This window comes from Canis aureus, chromosome 3, assembly GCF_053574225.1.
Source record: "Canis aureus isolate CA01 chromosome 3, VMU_Caureus_v.1.0, whole genome shotgun sequence".
Taxonomy (NCBI): Eukaryota; Metazoa; Chordata; class Mammalia; order Carnivora; family Canidae; genus Canis; species Canis aureus.
Window position 1 is genome coordinate 36,276,748 of NC_135613.1, and position 25,280 is coordinate 36,302,027.

Genomic DNA, 25,280 nt, shown 5'->3' on the forward strand with positions numbered 1-25,280 from the left:
TCAATTGCATCAGTGGCTTATTTTCTGAGCCCTTTATCCTTCAGCATAAACACTTGCTTCTTTATGTAGTACATGAGGAATCCCTCAGTGAAAGGCTGAAGGGAGGCTTGAGTTAGTGGCTCCTTCTTTGGTTACTTCAGGTGATGTCCACTGGCAGGCCCACCTTGAACATTTGTGGCCTGGGTAGAACAAATGCAGGTCTCTGGTCTAGCTTCCCATTTTCAATCCTCAGCTTTACCCTACATGACAAGGGGCCTTGCATATGTCCAAATCCCACCCACACCACCCCCCATGAACTGTTCTCCCTGCAGCCCAGTCTGTCTTGTCCCAGTCTTTCTCTGTAGCCCAGTCTGTCCTGGGACTTAGAGAAGAGACTCAAGCAGGAACTCAGACAGCCACTTGAGAGGGGGCATTCTGAGGGTCTCATGTATCCAGAAAGAGAAGCTATAGGCTCTGACTAGAGCATCTAAATAGCCCTATAAGCCCTTTGTAGAAAGGCATGCAGTTGGAATTTAGTCCAAATGGGGCCCACAGCCTTTCTATTCAAAGCATGGTTTGTAAACCAGCAGTGTCAGCACCACCAGGGAACTTGTTAGAAGTTCTAACCTCACAGCTACTGAACCAGAATATGTTAACTGAGATTCCCTGGTGATTCATATTTCAAGTGTTAGAATCTGAGAAGCCATATTCTGATGCAAGTGTCCAGACACCTCAAGAATGGAACAATATTTCCATATGGGGATGAGAGGGGACAGCAGTTGCTTGTCTTATGACTAGTATTTTATAAACCATATGGAAAATCTAGACTTTGCCCAATCTAAGAGAAAGAGAGAGTGAGCTTTTCTGGTAGTTCTTCAATGCTTTATTTCTTGGGGGGAGGGGAGGGAAGGGAAATTTCAATAGATTCTAACTCATTACCTTACAAACCTCTTATGTATATATTCCCAGGCAAATGACTTTTCCCAGACTCTTGGGCTTTTTCTTCATGCAATAAAGAAGTAAAATCAGATGATCTGTCTCTAACGCTCCTTCCAGGAAAGCAAAACATACTTGAACGGGAAGCAGCATAAGACTGTGAAAAGAGCATGCATCTTGGAGGCAGTCTGAGCCTATTTCACATTATAGCTCTACCATATACTCCTCATGTGACCCTGCACAACTCAACCTCTTTTTTCCTCAGTTTCCTGTCTCAAAAAATGGGCTAATAAAACTGCTGTATCAGCAGGGATTCACAGAGAGAACCTACTACAGAACCATGGCTCACAGTATAGGTTCAGAAAATACCGTTTATTTCAGCACAAATATTTATGCTTTTTGTAGAGAATCGGCTTATTCTACAGAGAGAACAAAGACACAGAAACTTGTAGAAATGTTATGAGTCCCTGCTTCTTCATTTTCTTACCTGACAGGGTCTCTTTCTTCATAGAAAGGTCTGAGCTTTGTCGGCAATACCAGAGGCAGGAAGACTTAGCTCTGAACCAGTGGTCAGATCCATTAAATGAATTCTCTGCTCCTATTCAGACTAAACACAGGGACCTAATTCTCATAGTCTGTTATCTCTCTCTCCACACACGGAGTTACCAGGGGAATTCAAGAAAGACACCACAGGAAGAGAGATGAAGTTTCTATGGGAGAAGGAAGAAAAATGAATCGCCATATCTTGATTTTCCCTCCTACATATCTACAGAAGTCAAGGCATCGAAGTAGATTGGTGAAGGAGAGAATAGAAGAGGTAGAGAGAAGGCAGCACTAGGAGTTGTGAGATAGCATTGATGCCCAACTGGATTTATTTATATTTTTAAGAGACCAGGCAAGGAAAAAAAATAGAAATGAGATGGTAGGGCAGCATGGCTGTGAATTTTTAAACTTATTGTTAGCTGGAGGGAAAATACCATTTTTGCCACATTTTCATTCCACACAGGGTTACAATATTAATTGGCTTAGCAGACTTACAATCAGCAATTTCTTTTGCAGTGCACAGGTTAATGGAGTTGCCAGAGTGTTTCAGATATGAAATTGTTGCCTCATAATTATGTGGTTCTTCAAATTCAGCACTGAGAAACATGGAAAAAAAGGTTACTTAAAATAAAACATTGCTTTCCACATATTTTAAAACTTTTTGTATTTTTTCATTAAAGAATATGTCTGACAAATATGGTGATTTAAACCTATATGAAAGGCATACAACCCCTACTCTAAAAATACAGAAATTCTGAAAAATATAGCAATGTAAAAAATTATATGAAGAATATATAATTCATCTAGAAATCAATAAAATCTCCAGGTGCCAGATATAGAGAGGAAAGCACAACTAAAGAGGAAGGTGAGAATTACATGCAAAGAGAAACTGAGACAGATTCCTAATGACGGGGTGGCTGAGGATATACTTCCTGAGTCAGTAGTTAAGTCTGAGCCACAGGCCTCATGTGAATGTGAAGCTAGAACCAAGCTATCATCATAAAGTTCAGAGTCACAAAATGCCATTTCATCTGTTAAAAAAACTATAAAACATATGTGTGTACTTCTCTGCTATCCAGCTATGATTGCTGGAGCTAAAAGAATCTCCCATGAGAAATCAGAAACTTGAAAACCCAGCACCAAATACAGGTGGGGTTCTAAATGTATACTGTATCTCAGAGACACAGAGACAAAATGGTGCTTGCAATCTAACTGTCTTTTGTAAGGCAAATCTGAAATCACTCTGTAAAGATGCTTCTATAATCCAAGGCAACTATGGTTGCCAAAGGAAACAATTCCCACTTAAAACAAGCTTGTAGTAAAAAAAAAAAAAAAAAAAAAATACCCAAGAAACCCACAAGCCACACAAAGAGATGAGCTACCACAGATAGAAGATATAACAGAATGACAGACTTAAATAACAGAATGAGATGAAAGTGACTTTAAAATAAGCATTTTAAAAAATGTTCAAAGAAATAAAGTAAGGGATAAAAGCCATTAGGTAAAAAACAAAACAAAAAAACTCCAAGGGTGTGAAAAAAGAACATAGATTTAGGGACAGGAGAAAGGGCTTATAGAAATCATTAATTCTTGTAATAAAAATTTAATGTAGAGGATGAAAAGTAGACTAGACACAGCAGAAGAGAGAATTGGGGAATAAGTTAGATCTAAGGAAGTCACTCAGAATGTAGCATGGAGAGATGAAGAGATGCAAAATATTAAAAGAGAAGTTAACAGTGGGGAAGGTAGAATGAAAAGGCTCAACTAGGGATAGACTAGGGATTCTAAAAGGGAAAAAGAAAAAAGATGAAAAGGAGTCAGTATTCACATGATAATAACTAAGGCTTTTAACATTGAAAAGGAACATAAATTCTTCTATTGAATCAGCTTCAACAATAAAAAATAATGGTAAATCCACGCTCATACACTTTGTAATAAGTTAGCATAAGTCAAAGGAAAAAAGAAAAATGTAAAATCTCTGTGAGAGAAAAGATAGATTACTGAGGAATAGCAGACTGTCAAGGGACTTCTCATTAGCAGCAATTGGTGGTTGAGATTGTGGATAATATCTTATGGGCTAAGGAGAGAGGAGATATCAGTATCAAATTATCTTCTAGCTAAATTGTCATTAAAAGTGAGGGAGAAACAAAGATTTTTTCAGCATACCAGTACACATATTTACTGCTCACAGATCCTTGCTGAAATGCATCAAATCTTTCAAAGAAGTTAAAGTCCCCTCCTTCCCAAGGCAGAAATCATTGCCTTGTTTCTGCTGGGCCACACACAGGGTATGGCTAGGCAGGAGCTGCTTTGAAGGGACATGCTGAGGTAGGTGGGTTGGATGGGGTGGGTCTGTAGTACTAGCAAGTCAGATGAAGAGTTTTAGAGCTGGTTCCAAGTGTCTGGCCATCTAGAGTGAGGGAAGGGAGGAGAAATGGCGCCTGCCAGTGGGCTTCACACTGGGCATGGAGCCTGCTTAGGATTCCCTCTCTCCCTCTCCCTCTGCCCCTCCCCCCTTAAAAAAAAAAAACACAAGAGGGAGTCAACAACAGATTAGAGGATGCAGAAGAACAGATCAGCAATCTGGAGCACAGGGTGACCGAAAGCACCAAAGCTGAACAGCAAAAAGAAAAAAATTAAAAAATGAGAATAGATTAAGGAAACTCAGTGATATAATCAAAATACTGAGAAAAAAAATCCTGTAACCAAGAATAGCCTACCCATCAAGGTTATCATAGGAGAAATAGAAGAATAGGAATAGTTAGAATAGGAGAGATAAAAAATTTCTCAAATTAAAGTTAAAGGAGTTCATCACCACTAAATCAGATTTACAAGAAATGTTAAAGGGAATACTTTGAATAGAAAGAAAAGACCATGACTAGAAGAAAATCATTAAAGGAAAAAATTTCACAGGTAAAAGCTAACATATAGTGAAGGTAGTGGATTAGTCACTGATAAAACCAGTACGAAAGTTAAAACACAAGAGTAATAAAATCAATTATATTTACAAATAACAGTCAATGGATACACAAAATAAAAAGATGTAAAATATGATATCATATGCAAAAAACATGGAGAGGGGAGTAAAAATTTTGACCTTTTAGAATGTGTTTCATCTTCAGCAACCATCAACTTATAAAGACTTCTATAAAGATGCCTGGGTGGCTCAGTGGTTTAGCATCTGCCTTTGGCTCAGGTCATGATCCTGGGGTCCAGGGATCAAGTCCCATATTGGGCTCCCTGTGAGGAGTCTGTTTCTCCCTCTGCCTGTGTCTCTGCCTCTCTCTCTCTGTGTGTCTCATGAATAAATAAATAAAATCTTTTAAAAAAGACTGTTATAACACCTAAGATGTTATATATGAACCCAATAGTAACCACAAATAGAAAACCTTTAACAGAATTACAAAAACATATAGAAAACAAATAAGATGACAGTAAGTATGTACTTGTTAATAATTATTTTAAATGTAAATAGACTAAATGCTCCAATAAAAAGCCAGGGCAACAATACTTTTATCAGACAAAACAGACTTTAAAACAAAGATTGGCAAAAAAGAAAGGGCCCTACATAATGATAAAGAGATCAATCCAACAATTATATAACAATTATAACAATTATAAATATCTATGCACCCAACATTGAAACACCTAAATAAAGCAAATATTAACAGACTTAAAGGTAGAAATCGACAGTAGTACAATAATAGCAGGGGATTTTAACTGCCACTTGCATCAAGGGATAGATCAAATGGACAGAAAATCAAAACAAGGAAACAGTAGCTTTGAAGCACACATTTGACCCAGTGGACCTAAAAGATGTATACAGAACATTTCATCTAAAACAGCAGAATACACATTCTTTTCAAGTATGTAAGGAAGATTCTCCTGGACAGATCACATTAGGCCAGAAAACAAGTCTCAATAAATTTAAGAACTCTGAAATCATACCAAGGATTTTTTCCAACCACAATATAAAACTAGAAATCAATTATAAGAAAAATCTGGAAGGAACACAACTACAGAACGCTATACAATATGCTACCAAACAATGAATTTTCTTCAAACAAGAAATAAAGGAAGAAGAAGAAAAAAAATTGAGATAAATGAAACACAATGGTCCAAAACCTCTGGGATGCAGCAGTACAGGCCTCCCTCGAGAAACAAGAAAAATCTCAAACAACCTAAAAGAATTAGGAAAACAACAAACAAAGCACAAAGCTAGTAGAAGGAAGCAAATAATAAAGATTAGAGCAGAGCCTTTAGCCAAATTTGTCAAGAAAACAAGAGGACTTAAATAAATATAATCAGAAATGAGGGAGTAAGAAATGATGGTATAGAAATACAAAGGACTATAAGAGACTATTATGAACAATTTTAAACGAAAAAATTGGACAACCTAGAAGAAATTGGTAAAGTTGAAGAGATATATCATCTTCAGAAACTAAATTAGGAATAAATACCTTGACAGTCTGCTATTCCACGATCAGATAGTTTCAGGGTGAAGTCTATTGAATATTTATTTTTTTTAAAGATTTTATTTATTCATAGAGACAGAGAGAGAGAGAGAGAGAGAGAGGCAGAGACACGATAAGCAGGCATCATACAGAGAGCCTGACGTGGGACTCCATCCAGGGTCTCCAGGATCACGCCCTGCAGGCGGCACTAAACCACTGCGCCACCAGGGCTGCCCGTCTATTAAATATTTAAAGAAGAGCTAATACCTATTTTTCTCAAACTATTTCAAAAAACAGAAGAGAAAGTAAAACTTCCAAGTTCATTCTATGATCTCAGTATGACCCTGAAGCCAAAATCGAACAAAGACACTATAAAAAGGGAAACTTCAGGCCAATACCTGAAACTAGTAAGACACTATATGTTAATTATATTTCACTTTAAAAAAGAAATAATGGTGATCAAATAAATAAATAAAGCTAGTGGTAAATCTAAATATGTATCAACTATAAAAATGACAAATTTGTAGAAGTTTAAGAGCATTATGGAATTAAAAATATTAAATAATAATATGAAAGAGAGTGGGAGAGGTTTATCAGAGTTAGTCTCATATCTTTGTATCATTTAGGAGCAAGAGAGAGATTTTGATTCCTACCAGACTTAGGTTAATTGTATGTCAAAATTTAACTGTAACCACTAAAAAGAATAGAAATAGAATATTTAACTTTTCAACTGGTGGAAGGAGACTATAGAATGAGAAAACTTAAATACTAAAGAAGGCAGCAAAGGAAAAAAATATACATGTAAAATTTTCATAATATATTCAAAACATAAAATATGCAAAAAATCCAAATAGATCAAGAATCACAATAAACACAGATAGATTACTTTAATAAAATAGTACCTGCATGTTGTAAAAATCTAGCTAATCCTGCCAAAAATGCACCAGGCAAACCAAAGCTCCTTTATGAATGAATGGAAAAAGAGACGCAAACCAAATACTGACTAAAAGAAAGCTTAGGTAGGTTTATTCATATTAGACCATACTTTAGCATAACTGATCAAGAAAATGAGAGAATGTACACACATGTCCATATGCACACATGCACACACGCTTTGGGCTCAGGGCATAATCCCAGGGTCCCAGGATCAAGTTCCTCACTGGGCTCCCTGCGGAGAGCTTGCTTCTTCCTCTGCCTATGTCTCTGCCTCTCTCTGTGTATTTCTCATGAATAAATAAATTTAAAAAACAGATTTAAGTTTTCAGAAATCTAAGGAAACCTTATGATAAGCGAATCATATAATAATTTGTGTAAATTGCTAATAAATTTGAAATTTCACTGAAAACTGGCAAATTTATAAATATAAAATTACCCCAGTGATTGAAGAACTGCATACAAAGCCTAATAGGCCAATAAAACATTAATGAGCCTGAATCAATAGTACACACACACACTCTCCCTTCCTCTTACCTTTACATTCAATTCATCCCTCTCTTTCTCCACCACCAAATAGTTTTATGAGCAAGTTTGAATGAATAGTTTCAGAGAATAGGAGAAAAGCTATCCTACTCATTTTAATAGTGCAGTATACTTTTGATATGAAGACTACAACATAGCCAAAGATTTAAAAATACAGCCCAATCTCACTTAAAAGATTTTAGTCCAAACTCACTAAATACTAAAATAAAAATAAAAATAAAAAATGAGTTAATCAGTATTAAAATTAAGTCAAGGACAACTAAAATGTATTCCAGGATGTCAATGATGGCTCAACATCAGAAAATCTACCATTGTAATTAATCACACTGAAACAATAAGGGAAAACCAGATTTTAATACACTCAAAATAACCATTACACTCAAACTCTCTTAACTAGATTAATCTCCAATAAACATCATACTTAATGGTGAACTATAACAAAGACTATCTCAACTCAACTAGAAATTCTTGTAATAGGAAAAAAGGAACTGAGGGGGAAAAATTAGAGAGGGAGACAAACCATGAGAGACTCCTAACTCTGGGAAACAAACAAAGGGTTGTGCAAGGGGAGGTGGGTAGGGTGGGGGGATGGGGTAACTGGCTGACGGGTACGGAGGGGTGCATTTGACAGGCTGAGCACTGGGTGCTATACTATATGTTGGCAAATCGAACTTAAATAAAAAGAAACGTTAACAAAAGGAACATAATGGGATTTAAAACATGGATGTATTGGAAATAAATGTTATCTTCAGTAAAGGCACTCATAGAAAATTGGACAAATGGATATTACAGACATCACAGAAGAGAAATTTTGAGTAGCTTATAAATAAGTTCACAAAAAAATAAAAAATTCACACCATATAGTAAACAGGGAAATGGAATGAAGACACTGCAAATTAGTTCACACCCATCAGTTTAAGCAAGAATCCCAAAGTTTCAAAATAATATTTCATTAGGTAAGAATATGGAGAAACTGGAACTTTATACTAGCTTGAGAGTATAAACTGGCACAGCTTCAATATCTAGTAAAACTGAAGTTGTTTACAATTTTATTTCTAAGTAGATAACCTGGGAAAATCTGGTTTTATATATGAGATGTTTATTATAGCATCACTTGAAAGGGTGAACATTCAAAACGACTGGAATGTCCCTCAGAAAGGGAACACATGAACAAACTGTGATATGTTCATATGATGGAATGTCTACAATATGCAATTATATTGAATAAACTAGACGCATATGCATCAATGTAGGTGGAATATGAAAACACAGCTTTGAAAAAATCATGTTGCAGAATAATACGATTCCATTTATAAAAAAACGTGAAGTACTCTATCTTTAACAAATAAGAATTTGCAGTTAAAGTATAAGTTATACACTCAATGGGTACATTTCTGTATCCATATTAAAAGTTTCCTGTGGGAGGGAGAAAGAGAATGAAATTGAGGAGTGAAATCAAGGGGACTTTATCTATTGGTAGCAAATGGAAAATGAATACTTCACTAAATGTGGAGCATAGGAGAAGGAGGAAAAAGAATCACCCATGAGCTTCCCACTTAACACAAGTGAGGTGTTAGTATTTTTATATTCTTCCTGTTTTTTTCTGTTTATAGGTATATTAGTATACCTGCTGTTACAGACAATGACAAGGTTAGAGTTCTCTTTTCTTGTCCCCTCTTCCCCATTTATTATCACAAGTACATTCCATCTGATTGTTTTCCCACATTTGACCAGCTTGAGTATTTTCGAGTTTTTTAAAATTATATTCTCTAAAGATGTATGAGTAGTTCATTTTGTTGAAAAGGAAAAATTATGAACTCTAATGCATCAGTAATTTCTCCCCTATTTTGTTCCCCTCCCCTATCATAAAGTAATCGAGAGAAACTTTCTTAAATTATAGACTATGCCATGTATCTCATGCTCCAATGACCTAACAATCTCATCAGGTCTATGGTAAATTAACTTTATTAATAAGAAACAATTTGTGGAAAAATTGAAAGAAGATGTCTAATCAATTTCTTGGACTACTTTTGTCAGAAATGAGTAAGTATCTGACTTTAGATGATCAAAAAGAATTTCAACTGAATATAAAAAAGTGTCTCTCAGATCAATTGTCTTTACCAAGGGGCAGTCCTAGGATTAATGTTAAAGATGAAAAAAAGATATTGTAGTTGTATTTAAACCTTATTTTTTACTATCTGAGCATATCTTTTATCCTTTTCCGGATCCATTAAAACCAGATCTGAAATCTGCCTTGGTTTAATGCAGTGTGGGTCAATATAAAGAACTTGGATTACAGGGAAGAAATAACTATGATTTAAATAAATCTGTGTGTCAATTTTTTTGTTTCCACATTTATTAAAATATCTGTCTATCTCCAGGACTACAGACATTATTGGGAGACAGCACAGAATTATAGACAAACTTGGAACTTGGGGTCAGGCAGATATAAACTAGAATCCTAGCTCTTCTGCTTTCTAATTATAAAGTGCTGAGTAAATACCTTAATCTCAGTTTCCTACTCTATAAAATAGTAATAATAAAATCTAATTTAAAGGTATATTGTGGATATTGAATGAAATATTTGCTCTCTGCACAAAAGCATCCACCAAAGTGTGCTAATAATATTATGTTGGAAGACAGAAATTATAATATTAAAAAATAAATTTTGACACACATCTAACAGGTGACTGTGATCCCTTCCAGAGACCTTGGAGGGTAGGTACTATTTTTATGCTCTCCCTCTGTTGTGCTCCAGCATACAAGTATCTCTCAGAGGGGAGCTCTTATACACCTCTGATGCCTTATATTTTAGTGTAGTGCCACAGTTTTCGTGGATGCTATCCAGAAAATGCCCCTTGATTATCTGATTCTGTTGGCTAGGGGGGTTATGTTTCTATGTCCCACAGGACAGTAACAATCGGAGAGGCAGTTCTTTCCAAGTTGTCATCCCTAGGGCATTGTATAAACATCAGACTGAAATACAACCCCAGACATTGTTAAAGAGGCCCACTTGCTTGTCTTGGAGTTTTGGCCTGAGGCCAGGCTTCAGGTGTGCTACACATCTAGAGGCCTATGGAGGGGCTCTCAGGGAACATATGCCAGTGGCCACCATCTATGTACTCTTCCTCTGCCTCACTACAATTCACAGGTATCTCCCAGAAAGGAGCTTATACATTCGTCAGGAGCCCTGATTGTTCTGACTGTCACTCAGGGGACATCTCTAGATTACCCAACTCTGGTAGCCAGTGGGGCTTATGTTTATAGTCACATAGACTGTAGATATTTGCATACTCTAAAATCAGCTGCCAAAGAATCTGGTTCCTAATCAGCCTGAATTTGGGTGCTGACTGAGGTCCTTCCCTTTGGGACACTGACAGGTCTTAGCATGCCCTCACCACTAGGACCTATTAAAAATATACTAAGCTGGGATCCCTGGGTGGCGCAGTGGTTTAGCGCCTGCCTTTGGCCCAGGGCACGATCCTGGAGACCCCGGATCGAATCCCACGTCGGGCTCCCGGTGCATGGAGCCTGCTTCTCCCTCTGCCTGTGTCTCTGCCTCTTTCTCTCTCTCTGTGACTATCATAAAAAAAAAAAAAAAAAAAAAAAAAAAAAAAAAAAAAAAAAAAATATACTAAGCTGCTTGGATGATCAGAAGGGTTTTGGAGAACACCAAGAACTAGGGAAGTATTGAATGATAAGGTTTATCTCCTACATGAGGCCACTCCTTCAAGATTGGGAGAGGTGGTTGTTTTGTCTACTGTATAGAAGTCAAGAAAAAGGAAGAAACAAAGGAATATGTTTCAAAAAACTTCTTAAAAACCCTGAAAGATAAAAACATAGAAAAAAAACCTTAATGGAATAGAGATAAGCAATCTACCTGATAAAGAGTTCAGAGTAATGGTCATAAAGATGCTTACTGAGCTTAGAGAAGAATGGATGAATACAGTAAGAACTTCAACAAAGAGAAAATATAAGTAGTACCAAATGGAAGTCACAAAGCTGAAGAATATAATAACTGAGCTGAAAAGTACAGTAAAGGTGTTCAACAGCAGAGCAGATGAAGCAGGAAAAAGAATCAGTGACCTCAAAGACATGACAGTGGAACTTATCCAATGAGAGCAGTGGAAAGAAAAAAGAATGAAAAAAAGTGAAGAAAGCCTAAAGGACTTCTAGGACAACATCAAGCTGACTAATGTTCATGTTATAGGGCTCTCAGGAGGAGAGAAAGAAAGGATCAAAAAGAGATAATTAATGAAAATTTCCCTAACCTGGCACAGGGTGGTGGTGGTGGGGGGACACATGTAGATCTAGAAAGATGAGAGAGGTTCCAAATGAAATAAACCCAAGGAGACACACCAAGACACATTATAATTAATATGTCAAAAAATAAAGAGAATGCTGCAAGTGGAAAGAAAAAAACGACTTACTATATACAAGGGAACACACATAAAACTATCGGATTTTTCCAGTAGAAACCTTATAGGCCAGAAGGAATGTCATGATTTATTCAAAGTGCTGGGAGAAAAAAAGTTCAACCAAGAATATGCCACCTGGCAAAGTTAATATTAAGAACTGAAGAGGAGATAGAGTTTTCTAAACCAGCAAAAGGTAAAAGAGTTCATCACCACCTAACCAACTTTACCAAAAATGTTGAAGGAACTTTTTTATGTGGAAAAAAAAGGGCATGAATCAGTAACAAGAAAATATATGAAAGCATAGGTAACAAGTGACAGATTAGACCAGTTGGACTTAACTGATATGTAAGAACATTCCCCTCAAAAGTAGCAGAATATACATTTTTCTCAAGTGTGACTGGAACCTTCTCCAGGATAGATCATATGTTAAGCCACAAAACAAGTCTTAACGAATTAAAGAACACTGAATTCATATCCAGGATCTTTTCTGACCACAATTGTATAAAACTAGAAATTACAAAAAGAAATTTGTAAAAATTGGAAAATTCACAAATATATTTTTATAGAAATTGAACATGTTACTGGTCAAAGATGAAAAGAGAAATAAAAAAATACCTTGAGAGAAATGAAAATGGAAATACAATATAAACTTATGAGATGCAGCAAAAACAGTTCTAAGAGGACATTTCATAGAGATAAATGCCTACCTCAAGAAACAAAAATCTCAAATGAACAACCTACATTCCCCTCCAGAATCTAGAAAAAGAACAAATGAAGCTCAGAGTTAGTAGAAGGAACAAGATTACAAAAATTAAAGAGGAAATAAAATAAAAAGACAATAGAAAAGATCAACAAATATAAGAGCTGATTCTCTGGAAAGATAAATTTTGCACAATGAAGAAAACAATCAACAAAATATTAAGCAACAAAATTTAGAAAAATGGGAGAGAATATTCACAAATCAGATATGTGGTGAGGGGTCAATATCCAAAATATATAAACAACTTCTACAACTCAATAGCAAAAGTCCCCAGGCAATCCAATTAAAAATGGGTAGAATATCTGAATATGCATTTTCCATGGAGATGGCCAACAGGTACTTAAAAAGATGCTTAACATCACTAATCGGGGAAATGCAAGTCAAAACCACAATGAGATATCAGCTCACACCTGTTAGAATGGCTATTATAGAAAAGAAATAAATAAAAAATGAAAATAATGAAGCACAGGATGATAGTGAAGGTCAAGAAGCTTAAAAAACGTTAATGTGATGTGGAGAAAAGGGAAACCTGTGCACTGTTGCACTGTTACATGAGAGTGTAAATTGGTGCACTCATTACAGAAAACAAAATGGAGGTTCCACAATAAATTAAAAATAGAACCACCATGCAAACCAGCAATTCCACTTTTGAATTTTTATCTGAAGGACATGAAAACTCTAATTCAAAAAGATATACGAGCACTCTCATGCTTATTGTACCGTGATTTACAATAGCAAAGATGGGGAAGCAAACTAAATGTCCACTGATGGACAGTTAATGAAATATGGTACATATATATGATGAAAACACACACACACACACTTATACTTAGCCATAAAAAAGAAATCTTACCATTTGTGACAACATGGTTGGGCCTGGAGAACATTATGTTAGTGAAATAAGCAGATAGAAAGACAAATACCATATGATCTCACTTATACGTGTCACAAAAAAAAAAGAAAAAGAAAGAAAAAAAAAGGAAAAAGAGAAAGCAATCCCCAAACTCATAGATACAAAGAACAACAGATTGACAAATGTACAGGGTGGAGTTTGGAGAAATGGATAAAGGGTGGTGGTCAAAGGTACATATGAGCATTTATAAAATAAATCATAGAGGTATAATGTATATTGTGGTGACTACAGTTCATAATATTGTTTGCATATTTGAAAATTGCTAAGATAGATCTTAGAAGATCTCATCACAAGAAAAAAATAGTAACTATGTATGGTGACAGACATTAATAGACTTATTGTGACCATTTTACAACATATACAAATAACGAATCATGTACACCTGTACCTCAGATGAAACTGATATAACATATAATATTATAGTTGTCAATTGTACTCAACTGGAAAAGGTTTTCATGAGGTTTGCATTTCAGAAAGTTTTTTTTATTATTGACAGAGCATCAACTTTCTTTTCTGACTTTCTCATAGAAAACCTCTAATAACTACAATATTACAATGTTTCTTAATGATATCTTCAACATTTGTATGTTCAAGAAGACACAACAGCTAGTGTCACAGATGACTTACAAAAGAAAATTTCTAATTGTGTTTGGACCCGTGGCATTTTATCTTCAAAATTAGTTTTTGAACAATAGGGTCTGTTTCAATCATGGACTTGTGACCTCCTCTAATGGGTGTTTCTACTTGCCATGTCAACCCCTTGACGACAGCTGTCTTTTGGAAAATAATTTAGTCAACCTCTGTATTAGGTTGTACATTCTAGAGAAGTAGCTCACACAGCTGTTCACTTGGTTGTACTGTAAACTGTCCATCACAATATTAGCTACAATTATTGAGGCTTTGCAATGTGTCAGGCACTGTACTTAGACTCGTCATCTCTAAGTACATATCTAAGTACTCATCATATCTATACTTATCACTGGAAATTTCTCTTGCTGGCTGTGTGAGTCTCAGGCAGTCATTTAAGATCATAGAGCCCTATTTTCTTCATAGGCTCACTGTAGCTGTGTAGTGTAGGACTAACTCAGTTAACATGTGGTAAATGCCTGACAGGTTACATATCCTCTCCCATCTTCTTCTGTGCCACAGGATAAGAGCGTAAGTTGAAAATTTTCATGGCAAGAAGGCTCTGGAAAATCTAAAGAGCTGATATTAGGTAGAAAAACTGAGACTTGAACAACAAAACCTGCTAGCTATACATTTGCATTTTATTAGAGCTAAGTTGAAAACTCTGCTTCCTTTATTTCTTATTTCAGTGGGCCACCCATTTTGGAGAGAACAGGAGTAGCTTAGCCAGGGGTCACTCTGTGTGACATTCCACAGGTTCCTGGAGACAAGGAAGTAGAAGGCCATCTGATTTCTCAATTACCCAAAGTCTCAAACTGGGCACATTCCATTTCCAATAAATACTTTTGGTAAGACTACCCTTCCCATCGGGCTTCACCTTAAGAAATCCTCCTCTTAAGGAGGATTAAGTTAAGAGACTTGTAAAAAAAGACTATGACGAGATGCTACAATTGATCTCAGAATGCATTTATACCAGATTCACAAAAATACCTGATAAATTTTCAAGGATACTTTTCTTTTACAAGCTATTAAAACTTTGTCTTCTACATTTCCACTTCTACTACTTCTGCTTCTCCACACTCCTACCACTGGCACTTCAACTTCTACCACTTTGACCACTTCCTTCATATCAACAGAACACATATACACATAGGTTTGTGCATACATATCTCTCTACATGATACATACAGTTTAAACATGTATATATACACATGTATGTACATATAGATACATATCCAGGCATATGCATGTATGTGTATATGTGTGTGTAACCCAATATTACTAGTGCATGTTTCATGACCTTACTTATTCTCCTTTGATTTCAACAACAGCCACAATAAACAACAAATAGAATACCTCCAACATCACTAAACTCTGGGCACTAGGTATCTCTTTGTTTTTAATCTATGAATATATAACCCCATTCTTCCTATAAAGGGCCACAAAACTATGATGACTATGATGATTAATTTTATGTGTTAATTTGACTGGCCACAGGATGTGCAAATTAAATGTTATTTCTGTGTATGTCCATGAAGGTGTGTCTCAATGAGATCAGCATTTGAATCAGGGGACTCAGTACAGCAGATTTCCCTCCTTACTGCGAGGAGATATCATACAATCCACTGAGGGTCTGAATAAGACAAAAGTGGAGGAGGGAGGAATTCACTACTTTTTTCCTGCCTCACTGATTGAGTGGGGATATCTCATGTCCTCTTCTCCTGCCTTTGATTTTTACCATCAGCTCTCCTGATTCTCAGACCTTTGTACTTAGGAACTACATCACTGGCTCTCCTGGGTCTCGAGCTTGCAGATGGCAGAGCAGGGGACTTCTCAGTTTTCATAACCAGTGTGTAAACCAGTTGCTCATTATTAATATTATGTACATATTGCATATGTATATGCACATAATGTACATATGTACTAAATATTATATAAATAATTCTAATATAGAATATATAAATATATGTGTAACTTCTGCTGGTCCTCTCTCTCTGGAGAACTCTAATACAATAACTAAGTAATTGTTATTAAAATGTTGCGTAATCTTACACAACATTCCATGGGAATAGGTATAGTTTAGTCCATCACTCTTTTCCTCTGAACTACAGGTCTCTCTAGAATTGAGGAGAAATTAAAAAATGAAAATAATGAAGCACAGGATGATGGTGAAAGTCAAGAAGCTTACAAGTGGGTTTTGGATAATATTTTCCAATACTTTGTAGGCTGATCTGATAGTTTCTCAGATCAGTTCTCTGTGTTAGTTATTTAATGGGGAAAATGTGTGGGGCAGCAAATATCATTCTCAATGGGGAAACACTGGGAGCCTTTCCCCTAAGATCAGGAACAAGACAGGGATGTCCACTCTCACCACTGCTATTCAACATAGTACTGGAAGTCCTAGCCTCAGCAATCAGGCAACAAAAAGAAATAAAAGGCGTTCAAATTGGTAAAGAAGAAGTCAAACTCTCCCTCTTTGCAGATGACATGATATTGTATATAGAAAACCCAAAAGACTTTACCCCAAGATTGCTAGAACTCATACAGCAATTTGGCAGTGTGGCAGGATACAAAATCAATGCCCAGAAGTCAGTAGCATTTATATACATTAACAATGAGACTGACGAAAGAGAAATTAAGGAGTCAATCCCACTTACAATTGCACTCAAAAGCATAAGATACCTAGGAATAAACCTAACCAAAGAGGCAAAGGATCTATACCCTAAAAACTACAGAACACTTCTGAAAGAAATTGAGGAAGACACAAAGAGATGGAAAAATATTCCATGCTCATGGATTGGAAGAATTAATATTGTAAAAATGTCAATGCTACCCACGGCAATTTACACATTTAATGCAATCTCTATCAAAATACAATGGACTTTCTTCAGAGAGTTGGAACAAATCATCTTAAGATTTGTGTGGAATCAGAGAAAACCCCGAATAGCCAGGGAATATTAAAAAAGAAAACCATAGCTGGGGGCATCACAATGCCAGATTTCAGGTTGTACTACAAAGCTGTGGTCATCAAGACAGTGTGGTACTGGTGCAAAAACAGACACATAGATCAATGGAACAGAATAGAGAATCCAGAAGTGGACCCTCAACTTTATGGTCAACTAATATTCAACAAAGCAGGAAAGACTATCCACTGGAAAAAAGACAGTCTCTTCAATAAATGGTGCTGGGAAAATTGGACAGCCACGTGCAGAAGAATGAAACTAGACCACTCTCTTGCACCATACACAAAGATAAACTCAAAATGGATGAAAGATCTAAACGTGAGACAAGATTCCATCAAAATCCTAGAGGAGAACACAGGCAACACCCTTTTTGAACTTGGCCACAGTAACTTCCTGCGATACATCCATCAAGGCAAGAGAAGCAAAAGCAAAAATGAATTATTGGGACTTCATCAAGATAAGAAGCTTCTGCACAGCAAAAGATACAGTCAACAAAACTCAAAGACAACCTACAGAATGGGAGAAGATATTTGCAAATGACATATCAGATAAAGGGCTAGTTTCCAAGATCTATAAAGAACTTATTAAACTCAACAGCAAAGAAATAAACAAGCCAATCATGAAATGGGCAAGACATGAACAGAAATCTCACAGAGGAAGACATGGACATGGCCAACAAGTGCTTGAGAACATGCTCCGCATCCCTTGCCATCAGGGAAATACAAATCAAAACCACAATGAGATACCACCTCACACCAGTGAGAATGGGGAACGTTAATAAGACAGGAAACAACAAATGTTGGAGAGGATGTGGAGAAAGGGGAACCCTCCTGCACTGTTGGTGGGAATGTGAACTGGTACAGCCACTCTGGAAAACTGTGTGGAGGTTCCTCAAAGAGTTAGAAATAGACCTGCCCTATGACCCAGCAACTGCACTGCTGGGGATTTACCCCAAAGATACAGATGCAATGAAACGCCGGGACACCTGCACCCCGATGTTTCTAGCAGCAATGTCCACAATAGCCAAACTGTGGAAGGAGCCTTGGTGTCCATTGAAAGATGAATGGATAAAGAAGATGTGGTTTATGTATACAATGGAATATTACTCAGCCATTAGAAACGACAAATACCCACCATTTGCTTTACGTGGATGGAACTGGAGGATATTATGCTGAGTGAAATAAGTCAATCGGAGAAGGACAAACATTATATGGTCTCATTCATTTGGGGAATATAAAAAATAGTGACAGGGAATAAAGGGGAAAGAAGAGACAATAAGTGGGAAATATCAGAGAGGGAGACAGAACATGAGAGACTCCTAACTCTGGGAAACGAACAAGGGGTGGTGGAAAGGGAGGTGGGTGGGGGGTTGGGGTGACTGGGTGACGGGCGCTGAGGGGGGCACTTGATGGGATGAGCACTGGGTGTTATGCTATATGTTGGCAAATTGAACTCCAATAAAAAGAAATTAAAAAAAAAAAGAAAATGTGTGGGATAGTCACTATATTCTCTGTGCCTGACATTATCACCTATAAATAATAAAATTACTTAACCTGTATTTTGAAGTTAGGGTAGAATCAAAACCATGGTGAACTGAGGTATTCTTGTTTTTAAAAGTTATTTATTTGAGAAAGAGAGAGAGAGAATGCTCATGAACAGGGGGAAGGGAAGATGAAGAGAGAGAATCCTGAAGCAGACTCCATGTTGAGCCCAATGTGGGGCTAGATCTCATGACCCTGAGATCATGACCTGAGCTGAATCAAAGTTGGCTGCTCAACCAACTAGCCACCCAGGCGTCCGGTAGGCATGACTTTCTAAAAGCACTCTGACTTCTAATGCCACCACTAGAGCAGATTCTTACTTAACCACTGGAAGTTTCTGTAGCCTAAAAAAAAAAACAAAACAAAACTCTTAAGCCTTCATTTTCATCAGTAAGATCAACTTATAAAATATTTGTGTTTCAAATTTCAGGGTATCTCTTTGAGGTGGCCATAATATCCAACCCCATCTGTTTTACAGAAAGGGAGAGTAGGTCATCCTCGGGGCGAGAGGCAGGCTTTAGGAGGAGCGCTGTCTGCTGGCTCCAGCCTGCTTGTAGAACTAGACCTTGTTACAGACAAACTCTGTTCCTACCAACAAACAACAAATAGCTGCCATTTATCAAGTGTTGACAACATTGCCAGGCACTCTGTGGAATTACAGATATTCATCTCAATCCTCACAGCAACCCTAGGAGGTAGGATTTATTGATTTCACCATCTCCCATGTGAGGAAATGGGAGGCCCAGAGATATTAAATTACTTTTCTAAGATCACACAGCTCGTGTATAGAGCTCGAAATAGGAATCTGAGGTTATCTGACCTGCAGTCTATGCTCTTAATCCTTTACAACATTTTCCTTGGATCTTCTAATTTTCAAGCATTGCAAAAGCATTCAATTTAAACAAACTCCAATTATGCAGTTGGTAAGAAGTGGTAGATCCTCTCCCTGCTTTCAAGTAATTTATTTATTTATTTATTTATTTTAATTTTTATTTATTTATGATAGTCACACACACAGAGAGAGAGAGAGGCAGAGACACAAGCAGAGGGAGAAGCAGGCTCCATGCACCGGGAGCCCGACGTGGGACTCGAACCCGGGTCTCCAGTATCGCGCCCTGGGCCAAAGGCAGGCGCCAAACTGCTGCACCACCCAGGGATCCCCAAGAATTTATAATTTAGACAGGAAGGTGAGGAACACTCAAGAATCTGTAAAGTGACCAAAATAGCCTACATATATAATCATAGGCAGTTAAGTACACAAAGTACTAAGTCCATACTATAATTCAGCCAACACTTACTGAACTATTCCGTGCTGCACTGCCCCATATATACCCTGCCATTATACATCCTAAACATGTCAGATTATGGTTCCTGAACACACCAGGATGTTTCCTGCTTCTGTGTCTTTGTGTATGTGGCTCTTCTGTATGTCATATCTTTACTACCAATGGCCTTTCCAAACACCCCAACTTTTTATTTAAAATATGCATTAGGTGTTATTCTCTGTTCCTTCTATAATCTAGTCTCTAAAAGCAGTCAGTATGATCTTTTAAAAAGAAGACTTGAACCTTGTCACAACCTTGCTTAAGACTTTTCCAAGACTTCCTATGATTCTTTTTTTTTGTCTTCTTTTAAACAAGCTCCACACCCAGCATGGAGCCCAATGTGGGGTTTGATCTCATGACCTCGAGATCAAGACCTAAGCTGAGATCAAGAGTCAGATGCTTAACTGAATGAGCCACCCAAGGCTCCCTCTTCCTATGATTCTTAATGAAAAACAGCAACAACAGACAAAACCATCAAATGCTTCCCCCTTTATGATCTCACTTCCAGCAGCCTCTCCAAACTCTTGTCCAACCGTCCTCTTCCTCCATGATACTCTAACCCCACCTGCCTCCTTTCTGTTTTGCAAGGACACCACATTCCATCCCACCTCAAGGATTTTGCAAATGCTGTTGCTGCCACCTGAAATGCCCCTGTATGGCCAGCTCTTTCTCAACCATGAGGTCTCCCCTTACAGTTTGCCTTCAAGAAAGTCCTTCTACTTCCTTTTCCAAATAGCCCTCTTCCCCACCATTTCTATCTGTATAACCTTCTGCTTTATGCCATTCCTCAGTTCGTTGTCCTCATCTTTAAATCATTTCATTACTTTTTATTAGTTTAATTTTTTTCTCTTTTGTTCTGTGATCTTGTAGATCACTCACGGCTGGGTCCCTAGTGACAAAGACAACACCTGGCACATTATAGGCTCCTGATTGTTTGGATTCTCTTCTGAAGCTCATAGTTATACTGAAAACTCCTACATAGAGAGACAGATGATGTCACATCATGAATGTTTTCACTAAGCTCCTCCTCTGTTCTAGAATATAAAAGCAAATAATAGACAAGGTCCTTGAACTCAATACCTTTGTGGTATAGACTAAAAAAGAAACCAGAATAATTATTCTTTGAAGCATTAATAAGTACTAAGAGGAGAATTAGGCAGACCTCTGCATGGCACAGATAGTACCTTGGGACAGGAGACACAGGTGTGGTCGGGGAAGTGGACATGTAAGCATTTGTTATTATTTTAATTTTATCATTATTTGCTTCTCTGTCCTTCTTCCCAACTAAAATGTATATTCACAAGGGTAGAGACTTTGTTTTGTTTAAATTGCATTATCAGCATCTCAGATCATGTCTCGCACACAGCTGGGGTTCAATAAACATTCATTGACTGACTGACAGAATGAACAAATCCTGCGCGATGGAAAGGAGCCATCAGTTAAAGATCTGGGAGGAGGTCCCTCCATACACAGGAAGCAACAAGCATTCGTGCTTGGTAAGAATATGCTTGTTGTGTTTGAGGAGAGGCCAAAAGGCCAGTCAGTGGGCTAAAGACCATGAACAAGGAAGAGTGTGCAGAGTGGTCAGAACAGGTAGGGCCTTCCCGGCCCTAGTAAGCAGTTTGGGGTTTCTGAATTTTATTCTATTTTAATCATCAAGCAAAGTGCTTGATGATTAGTTTGATTACGTAACTACTGAATGAAAGTGTAATAGGTCTACAGAAGTGGGGGATGAAAGGAGAGCGCCTTGTGAGATGGCTAGAATGATAAGGACAAGCTTCTTGGCAGTGTCACTTGGAGCTGAATTTTGCTAGACTAAGAAGGAGCAGAGGACAGAGCAGCTTTCATATGAGTCCACTTCTGCACATGGCAGGAGCCCTTCCACGATATATACAAAGGCAAATGCAGAGCTTAGATTGTCCTAATTATTTAGCTTTGCTTAATATTAGAAGGACAAGATACTGGACATGCAGATCAATGCAGAATATACAGCTGACAGAGCTTAGGAATGTTTTCTTTATTTATAAAAAGTTCCTGAAAAGCAGTATCATTTTATCTGTCTATCCTCCCTCAATCTGTCACTCAATTAGTCTATCACTTAGGCATTAAATAATTATTACTGGCATGTCTACTTCTCAGTAGGTGAGAAAGGTGAGAAAGACAATCATGGAATTCAGAATCTAACAGGACCTCCCAAAATCGCTCATGTTGGAAAAATTCTGAGACAGGATAGTGTAGTTGAAAATCCTTATGAACATAGGGTCCTGAGTTCACACCCTATGTTAGCTCTGTATTATCTTATACTTTAGGACAAATCATGAAACATCTCTGAGTCCTTGGTTTCTCAACTCAAAATGGGAATATTAATTTTGCCTTCCTAACATGATCATGGGGCTAAAATGAGTCTAACAGATGTAAAGGGCTAAACAATGCCCAGCATGTTTTCAAAGATAAGTTTCCATTCAACCTTCTGAACAAACCTATGTACAAAAATAGGCTCTAAGTCTGTAACTTTATTGTCTGATTTCTTCCTAAGTCATGATTTTTTTCCAGCTTATCATTTGAATGCCAGTAAGGAGTAAAGATGAGACTTGGCTCCAAACACTTTCATACTTTAGTTCCATCCTGGCCAGCCTCCCTCACACAGATCTTTCTCCAGACAGAAAAAGAAATCTTAAGGCAGGAGATGCATTCAAGAACAGCTGCCTGGAGAATGTCTAGACTCAATTTGTAGAGCAGGCCATGAGTCTATTAAACCTTGCCCTCTTTTGTTGCAGGTAAAGATCCAACATGAATCTTCTGAAAGGCAGTCTGCAGTGTTGGTTGAGAGGTGATGCTCTGGAGCCCTGTTGGCCAGGTTAAGCCCTGCAGGGGTGATATTCCAGTTGCATTATCTTGGATTCCTTAACCTAACTCTATGGTCAGAGAGTCGGCTAACCACCAACTTCATCGGGTGGTCGTGGTTGGGAGTTTTATTTTTATTTTATTTTATTTTTTAAAGATTTTATTTATTCATGAGAGACACACAGAGCGAGGCGGAGACACAGGCAGAGGGAGAAGCAGGCTCCATGCAGGGAGCCGGACGCGGGACTCGATTCCGGGTCTCCAGGATTACGTCCTGGGCCGAAGGTGGCGCTAAACCGCTGAGCCACCCGGGCTGCCCCTAGTTGGGAGTTTTAAAAGGAGAGAAGAGACATTAATAAAGGGCACAAGTCCTTCTCTATGGTAAGTGTTAAAAAAAAATAGAATCTATAGGTGAATTTATTTTTAAAGGAAAAATACTTGGAAATACAAAAGAAGCCCCCCAAATAGACTGTTCTTGACACCACTGCCCTTGGAAAGAAAGGCCAAACAGTGGCCTTGTTATTTTCTGAAACCTAATTAAAAAGGCATAAGAATTTATTGAAGTGGCTTGGGCTAAATCCACCTGAATATTCTGTGTCTTAAACTTCATAAGGTACAGGCTTAAAAAACCTCCCTGTCTTCATTCTTGCCCCATAGTGATTCAATTTAGCACACTGGGATGTGAGGGCTCATCTTTTCCCAGATACCACCGTGAGGAACCTGTTTTGCCATTGGTCAATCAGAGCAGGTCTTGACCAACTGACATGTAGCCATATTTAAGCTCCAAACAACTTTAAAACTAGTCCTAAGAGGTTCTGGTCAAACAGAGACTCTAGGGCATGCTTGTTTCGTTTAAGTAAAAAAAAAAAAAAAAAAAAAAAATCCCCAATAGCTTTCATGAAGGGTCATTTTGCACTGAGCACTGATGTGTGTGCCAAGACTCCACACATGTTGGTGCCAACAGTGATGGAAATAACAAATCACCCGGGAATGGTCTTATATTCCAATCTTGCCCTCCTGTCTCATTCTCCACAGGTGATCCCACAATCACTACATTTCCTCCAAAATACATCTTGATTCCCTTCATTTTTTTAACCTCTACCTCTACCACCTTGTCCATATGAAGTGATAAAACCTCTCTGTGACTCAATTTCCTCATCTACAAAATTGGATATCATCTACCTCTTAGGATTAACATAAACGGAGTCGTATATTTAAAGTGCTTAGGACACCCTCAGTAGGAGTGCTGATTGCTCTATTTATTGCTACTGTTTTGTTGTTGCAATGGCTTCTGAAGATATTTCTACCTGTTTCTTCACTAAGTTTATTATTTATGAAGCATTCAAAGGGATCTTTACAAAATAAATGTCAGCTCATGTCACTCCCTGGTTTCAAACTCCTGTGGTTTCCCAACATATTTTGAGAGCAGCATCCAAATTCACTCCATGGCTCTCAAGACCCCCACCATTTTACCAGGACACTGTGCTTTAGCTATTGCTCCCCCAATGTGCAGACACACTTCCCCCTTGACTCACTGCTCTAGCTGTTCAGCTAGAATGAGCAGCAATGTCCTGGAATGTCCAGCTACTAGACCTTTTGTGACTAGGTCCTCATCATGTAGGGCTCAACCTCAATGTCACCACCTCAGGCCTTTCCTGATCATCCTACACTTTCTTTATCCCACTCCTTGTCCCCAGTTACTATCTGAACACTCTTTAAAACCTTTTCTTTATAACACTTACCACTATTCAAATAAAGAGTATAGATGCATTTTACTTTACCCCACAGTGGTGGTGTTCTGATATTATGAATATTTCACTTGAAAGCCTTAGGTAAGGCATTTCTTCCCATTTCCACAGGATCTCTCCCTCCCAGTTGTTTAAGGGAGTTTCTAGACATAGTCACATAACCCACCAGCCCTCGGAGGCATTTGTAGTTTTCACTCTGTATGGGGTAGAAATATCAAAAACACAAACACAAAAGCATGTTCCAAAATATTAGGTTGAAATAAATCATCTAGAAGACTCAAAATAGGCTTATACTATCTTTTAAAGACTATCATTAAGATGAAAACACAAAATTAAAAAGTTCAGAAGAGAAAATGGTAGACTCCTGAGATCCACCCACAGACCCTGGTCTGAGAAATGCTATACTGTATGAGTCTTTTCTCCCGAAGAAAAAGTAGGCTCTCCCTTCCCTCGTGTCTGAGTCAGAGATTTCCTGAGTCAGGACGACACTCTGACACATCTTAATGGGAGGAAAGCCATATTTACAGCTAATGAATAAAATATTAGCCGACTCTGCTAAGTACTGACAGAGACTCAGCGTTAATTGCTGCCCTGGGACGAACCTGCTTTGCTCACAGAAATAGGGGCTGCTTATTCAAGAGGTATACCAGCCAGCTTGGTTTGCATGAAAGAATGATGACAAAGAATAATCTCCCAAGAATCATTTCACTGTTGGGAACTAATGAGATATTTATTCCAGAGATAACAAGG

General features: G+C 37.7%; 1 protein-coding gene across 3 annotated transcripts in view; it reads right to left on the minus strand.

Moving 5' to 3' along the window:
- FYB2 (FYN binding protein 2) overlaps positions 1 to 25,280 on the minus strand; it is a 133,192-nt gene that overhangs the window by 66,125 nt on the left and 41,787 nt on the right. For all 3 annotated transcript variants that reach the window (XM_077891917.1, XM_077891916.1, XM_077891918.1), the window contains exon 5: positions 1,954 to 2,054. In XM_077891917.1, coding sequence (XP_077748043.1) covers positions 1,954 to 2,054 — 101 coding nt within the window. The remainder of the gene's footprint in view (positions 1 to 1,953; positions 2,055 to 25,280) is intronic.